At 35.6% G+C, this 7114-nt stretch overlaps 1 protein-coding gene across 1 annotated transcript in view; it reads right to left on the reverse strand.

The window, feature by feature from the left end:
* The window catches only part of ATRX (ATRX chromatin remodeler), a 261625-nt gene that overhangs the window by 175280 nt on the left and 79231 nt on the right, over positions 1-7114 (reverse strand). The window contains exons 7-9 of the mRNA XM_019648172.1: positions 4166-4275; positions 1995-2062; positions 3-1671 (exon numbers count right to left, since the gene is read on the reverse strand). Of these exons, the coding sequence (XP_019503717.1) occupies positions 3-1671; positions 1995-2062; positions 4166-4275 (1847 nt within the window). The remainder of the gene's footprint in view (positions 1-2; positions 1672-1994; positions 2063-4165; positions 4276-7114) is intronic.

Here is a 7114-nt window from a genome sequence, read left to right on the forward strand (position 1 = left end):
TTTCCTTTATCATCTTTCCCTGTTTGAGTCTTTAAATCATACAAAGTCTTCTCATGATTTGTATAAGTTTCATTAATATCAGTATCTGAAGAACTGTGACTCATCCTGGATACCTCTTTCAGGATTGCTAGCATTTCATCAGAATCTGAATTTTGATCCACGACCTCTGCCTGCTTAGATTTAGGCAATTTATTAGGTTTAGGATTATCTATAGCACTGTCAAAAGAATTCCGCTTATCATTTTTTCTCATTGGGCCAGACAGTTTTTGTTTCTCCGTAACTGTTTCATTACTTTCTTCATCTGAATTAGATGTTGCAGGGTTGGTTTCTGTCTGTCGCCTCAAGGGTGTAGTCTTTACCCGTGGGGATCTCCGAAGATCAGATTCTTCTGAAGGTAACAGAACTTCACATTCAGCCAAATACTCATTATCATTTTTTTCCTGTCCAAGTCCACAGTTCTCTGGCTTGGAGCTTAGATCAGAACTTTTATAGCCATCTTTATCTTGCAGAACTTCCTGACAATCAGCACCTTTAATCGGGGAATTAGAAAGGGAGACGGGAGTGAGTTTAACATATAATTCTTTTGTTACTTTAGTTGTAGTTTTTGATTCAATACCTCCTCTGTCATCTTTTGAAGTAATATTTAATTTTACAGAGGAACGCTCCAGTTCTTGCTCAGTGCCACTGTTGCCATCACCCTGGTGAACAGTTGAACTCTGAACTTCCATAGCAGTCTCAAGATTCTCAAAAATGTCTTCTGGAACTGAGGAAGGCACAGACACAATATCCATGTCTAAGTCCTCAGAAGTGTTAGCAGGTTCATACTGAGGTTCTTCTTTTTTGCCAGATTTCTTATGTTCAGCACTGGTACTTTCATTTGCTCTTTGTTCCTCTTCTAAAATGCTCTGATCCGAGTGCTCACTATCTACCTGCTTTCCTGACAGTTTAGCTTCTGATTTTGAAATATATTTCCTTTCCAAAACACAGGGTTTTTCTCCTTTCTGTACTTTTATTTCAGGCTTAGCATCTATGACTTTATACTCTTTGGTATTTTTCTCTTTGTTTATAGCATCCAAACCTTCAATCTTTGAATTCAAATCTTCTTCTAATGCAAGATGAGCTTTCCTGATATCAGCCAACACAGATTTAAAAGCCTTAAGCTGACGTAACTTTGTATTAGAATTGATTTCTGAATTATCTGTTGCCTGTTTCAAAAACTTAACAAAACTAGAGTTCATGTTGGTTGTGGTCTCAATCAGTTTTTTTGCCTTCTTAATCATCTCTTTGGGCACAATTAGTGCTGAATAAGAGTAGGTTACAGAACCAGAACATGAATCATCTAATTTATTTTCTTCTCCATTACAATTAGAACTATTTTTCTTTGGAGAAAATCTGGGTGTATGGTCACATACTTTATTACTCTTTTCATTGTCAACTTTTATCTTCTTCTTATTTTGTTGCAACAACTGTTCTAAATTTTCAAATACGCTGTTACATGCAGTAACCAAGTCCAATAAAGGCTCCGGGTGACAAATGTAGCAATACCATTGGTTGTTTTCATCCATTATCGTAGATAGCTCCTTTCGGCCAAGGTTGCGCAGAATGCATTTCTTGCAGAAGGCATTATGGCAAAAGTCACAACAAATCAAGTTTCCACCTTCTGCACACCATCTGAAATTATTTAAAGATTAAAATATTATTCACAAACGAAACTCATTTTAAACCTTTTCATTATTAAAGGAATTTAAATTTTCCTGCCATCAATTTTAATAGTCAAGCAATTTAGGTCATCTGCATATTCTTTAATAAAAACTTAAAACAGACATAAACCTAAGGCTTTGTGGAAAAGAACAATCTTCCATTAAAGACGTCAACAATGATACTACCAAAAATGGATCTAATAACAGATAATGTAGGAATTCCCACCTCCCAACCCACCCCTGCAAAAAAAGTAGACAACACTGAATTTTACTTCATCTTGATGTATTACTTACCTACATTGTTCATCCATTCCATCTGAGTCACGGCTAATATCATCACTCATGTAATATTTAAAGCAATTCTATTAAAAGAAAAGGGGAAAAGGAAATTCTATTCAAAATTGGTGGCATCCATATAGGAAAAAACTTGATTTTTTTTAAGTCATTAAAAAAGTTAAGGGAATACATGTATGTGCCTATATTTTAGACAATTGAAGCAAAAACAATGAACTATTCAATACTAATACTTCCCAGGCATAGGAATAGCTCAAGAAACTAATACCTTGAAATAGATTTCCATATCATCAACCACATTCCTTACATAAATGTATATAAAAGGTTTTGGAAAGCAAATTTCTGATTTCATATGACTAGCTACTAAAGCTCTACATAAAAATGCATTAGGTGTTGTTGCTTCTTAATAAATTTAATAGTCATCATATATAAATAGCTACTATTGTACAGCTAAGCAACATTAACCTATATTATCTTTAAATCTCAAAATACCTACTTTACAAGGTTGGAGGTATTACGCCCAATCGGAGAATAAAGGGTAAAGTTCATTAGTATGTAAATAAATCTCCTAAATTCATACAATTAGTAAGAGACAAAGCTAGAATTCAAATACAAGTCTGACTGACTTTAAATTCCGTTTTACTGGGACTGGATAAAGGGAAGGTTCCATGTCCACAGGTGAAAACCATTTATTACTGAAATGAACTAGGCTCAACAGACTGGCCCTTGGGGGTAAAACAACAACAACAAAAAAACCCAATTATACGCATAAGAAAAGAGAATGGGAATGCACAGTCCAAATCCAGCAGTATGAAATTCAGCTGTCACAATTTAAAACTAGAGGCTACAGGGCCAGCCGAGTGGTGCATTGGTTAAGAGCTGGCTTGGGACGCCAGAGGGCCCTGGTTCGGATCCCACATATGAGGGCAGTGACACTGCCCTCCACAGCTAAGATGCTGAACAACAGCTCAACCTGGAGCTGGGTTGCCATGAGTCCCCGGCAATGGCGTAGGCTGCAACCCCTGCTGCAGTGGGTTGCCATGGGCTACCGTGTGTAGCCAGCAGCCAGGATGAGCAGCTGGCAGCCGCAGTGACCATCCATCCAGAAGCCAGCGACTGATCTGCCTCACCCGGAAAGAGCGCAATGATGGTGCCAAACTGGGCCAGTGAAGCAACGTCCTCCACTACTAGACTGAAGAACAAAAGGACAGCAACTTGTCTGTTCCCCTTCCCCCGATTCCCCAGCGCTGTTCCCGTCCCACAATTCCCCAATAAAAATTTTTTTTAAAAAAATCTAGAGGCTACAACATATACGCTAGATTGGCTCCTGGCTGAACTGAATTCAAGGAAAGGAGGAACACAGATTGCTAAAGGAGGAAGTAAATGTAGTACATTTAAGTAGGTCTATATTTATCACAAATGCATATAAGAAAAGATCTAGAACTAGAACTCTTGAGAAAAGTCTGGTCTGACCCTGCATTTCAAAGAGGGAATTTACTGCAAAACGAACTAATGCAGGATTAATCTTAGCAATAATATGAATTGGGGAAACCATGACATTGATATTACAGATATTTAAAATAAACTCCAAGGTATTACTAAAAAAAAGTGTACATAATCTGTTAAAACTATATTTGACACATACTAAGCATTTTTAATTTGATTATCTCCAAGTTATGTCAAAACCCCACTCCACAGAGTTTGGATTTGAGTAATTAGGGTACATAAGAGGGAGTTATAAAACATACGTGTGCACATACATACACTCTTAAGATTTTCCAAGACACCACACTTTCCCTCACCTATCAGCCTTTGAACACCATGTTGCCTCTGCCAAGAATATGCTGAACCAATCTCACTTCACCAGGCTAGCTCTTATTTATATTTCAGATACCAGTTTACATCATCTCCATGATAAACGCTCCCTACCCAACTCCAAATTACACAGGTTTCCTATGTGTTCCCATAGTACACAGTATCTCCACTATCATGGCACTAATCAGGCTTTTTAGGTCTGTCTTCCCCATTACATAAAAGCAATCCAAGTGCAGAGATAATTTCCATCTTCTTCACAGCTGTGTACCAAAATTCTAACACTGTGCACCAAAAGTTGGACATATGGTAAGCATTCAGTTATTTGTAGAATGCCTCATCAACAGATCATTACATACCTTACAAATAAGTACTTGCAGTGAAGGATGTCTATAAATGGAATCTTTTTGAAAATGATTGACCTGTTGTCCACAAGCTGTGCAGCTTACAATCCCATGAAGCCCATCTTCTAAGAGAAAGGAGTGACTGTTATTCACACATACAAAAAGATATTTACATTAGTCAGCACTTTGCAACTTTTGCATTGGCAATTAAATACCTCATAAATCCTTGGGAAAATGACATTTTGGACACAACTAAAAAGGTTAATAATTTTATGAACTTACTGGAAACATGACACACTTGGCAAATTCCATAGCTACAAATCCTAACTTGTTTCCCTTTACAAATGCAAGCTCGATTTCTCACAACAACTTGATATAACATGAAGAGACTCCATAAATAAGTTCTAAAAATAGAGGTCAAGAGCTCTTTTTCATTTTGCTATTGCTTTGCAAATAAATTCAGTATCAGTTCTTAAAGAATGGGGAAGCAAGTGACATATACGGAATAGATTTTTTTACAACCCTATACTTAAGTTAGGTATGTCATAAAGTTTTTATTCTCAAAATGGAACTCTGCACAGATCCTTTCAATACAGTATGTTAAGAACTGATCACTTTATATTACCATCTTGTTCCTAAGGTTTACTTCAGTACTATCCACAATCCCCATTAAGCTGTCTTATCTCTGTCTATTCCACTGTGCACTCAATAACAGCACTGTCTACTATTTCCAAGTAAGAATTGCAGATACAACTATCTTGGTAGCAAAACCTCAGAATGGCTGGTGTAGGAGGTGGGGGCAGGAAGCACAGTCCATTCTGCACTATCTACAGGAAAACAGACTGAAGATAACCTTCACAACAAAGAATGAGAGAAAAACTCTCCTGCCTCACACTCAACCCTAGGTTCTGCTTTGGGCAGTGCTTTACAATCTGAGCTGAACATTAGAATCATCTGATGAATCTCTCTGAAAACAAGAGATAAGCATTCCCAACCTGTAAACTACAGAATGGGAATCACCTAGACTTTTTTTTTTAGTTTTATGGATGATTCTGATGTGCAACAAACACCTTCATCCAAATAAGATGGCAGATTATGATTCAAAAGAGGCCAGTGAAAATGGCTGCATTCACTCATAAATAAAAGGGAGATAACTAAAAAGAAAAGAAAAAACTTTGTCTCTAGCTCCAAATAAAAGACAAAACAACATGTACATTTCTCACCTTTTAAGTTTCTATTTTGTGTTTTTCTTACTTTGAAGGTCCAGCAAACCATGGACCGAAACATTATCACAAATATTGTTATTTGCAGAGGTTAAAAAAGTTTATCTGCAGTATAAGGGCACCATCACTTTCCAGAAAACACAGAGAATTTGAAGATTTATTATACAAGCTGCTAATACTGTACTTTAAATCATATTGTCCTGCATTAGTCTTTGATCTTAAGTGATCATATATTCTGTGTTTGTATTAACAGAAGCAAATACAGTGTGCACTCAGAAAAACTAACAAGGTAAATAAAAGCTAGAGTTTGAATGTTCATCCAATGTTAGATAGTATTTATTAAGCATCTCCTATGTGCTTTTTTGAACATCACCCAAAAATTAAACAAAACCAGGTGATTTTTTAGAGAATTTATCCCACATGCGCACAAGGAATCACACAGAGGATATTCACTGCAGCACTAATTAGGACATCTAAAAACAAAAAATTGGAAATAACTTCACATTTGGGAAATGGATGGTGGTTTATTCATACAACAGAATTCTACAGAGCAGTGAAAAATAACAAAAAAAACTTAAATTTACATTTGCTGACATGGATACATTACAAAAACAATGTTGAATGAGAAATGTTACATAAGGATATATACAGGGTACTATTTTGCATATGTTTAAATGAAAAATAAATGCTTTAAGAATAAATATATGTATAGAAAAATATAAAATATGCATGGAAATAACACACATGCACATGCATACAAACTTCAGGATAATCATTACCTGAGGGGTGGGAGTAAAGGGAAATGCATGAGAGTAGGACTGAAACTTAATTTAAGTGAGATCTGAAGCAAATACCATAAAACACTGAAATGTTCCTTTCTGTACTTATTTCTATATGTGTATGTTTTAAATATTTTTTGTTATGAAATATCTTGATGATTATAATGATACAGTGCAAAAATAGAAAAGAGGCATTTTTATTTCTGAGCTCAATATATTTTAATACTTTTAGCAAGAACAAAATTATTGTTCCATATAGAAATGTCAGTTGTAAAATATATGTTCTAACAATTAAACTGGGGAAAGCATGTCAAAACAGGCTATGGTATTTAAAAAACAGTGGCTCCTAAATGGTCAATATAGTTATATATTTGTGTTTAACTTTGTTTCAAAACAATATAAGGATATTTTACCTATAAAGTTTACCTTCTTGACAGTTTCCTACATTAGGCTTCAGTTTTAGAACTAACTTTCCTTGGAAGTCTACATATTAACTCGCAATTCAGCTCTTCAAATAACTAGTTTATTCATACATGTGTGTATAAGTCAACATAGTTAACTTTCCTGTGTGATTTCTGATAGCTTAAAAATACAGCAAATCATTAAGACAAAAACTAACATGAAAGATTTAAGTACCACTATATGGCTATAAACATAAGCATTCCCTTAAGCACGATATAAAGCATTCTTTGCAGCTCAGAGCAAATACAAGCAGCGTAGAAAAGTGGCACTAGGAACACCCTCCCCAACAACTTTGGTTCTTTTTTTAATTCTCCTTTCAGCCCTTATTCATATTTCAGACACTGACTGCTCCAGAGTCCCTCCCCAGAAGACACCATTGAGATATTAATTTTGACACAATGCAGTACACTTAATTATCTGTCTTCTATATAAGACCCGTGATCAGAAAAAATAAGAAACTCTTGCTCCTGGCCCTTACTATCACTTTCTATTTGCTGATT

This window comes from Hipposideros armiger, unplaced genomic scaffold (assembly GCF_001890085.2).
Source record: "Hipposideros armiger isolate ML-2016 unplaced genomic scaffold, ASM189008v1 scaffold_121, whole genome shotgun sequence".
NCBI lineage: Eukaryota > Metazoa > Chordata > Mammalia > Chiroptera > Hipposideridae > Hipposideros > Hipposideros armiger.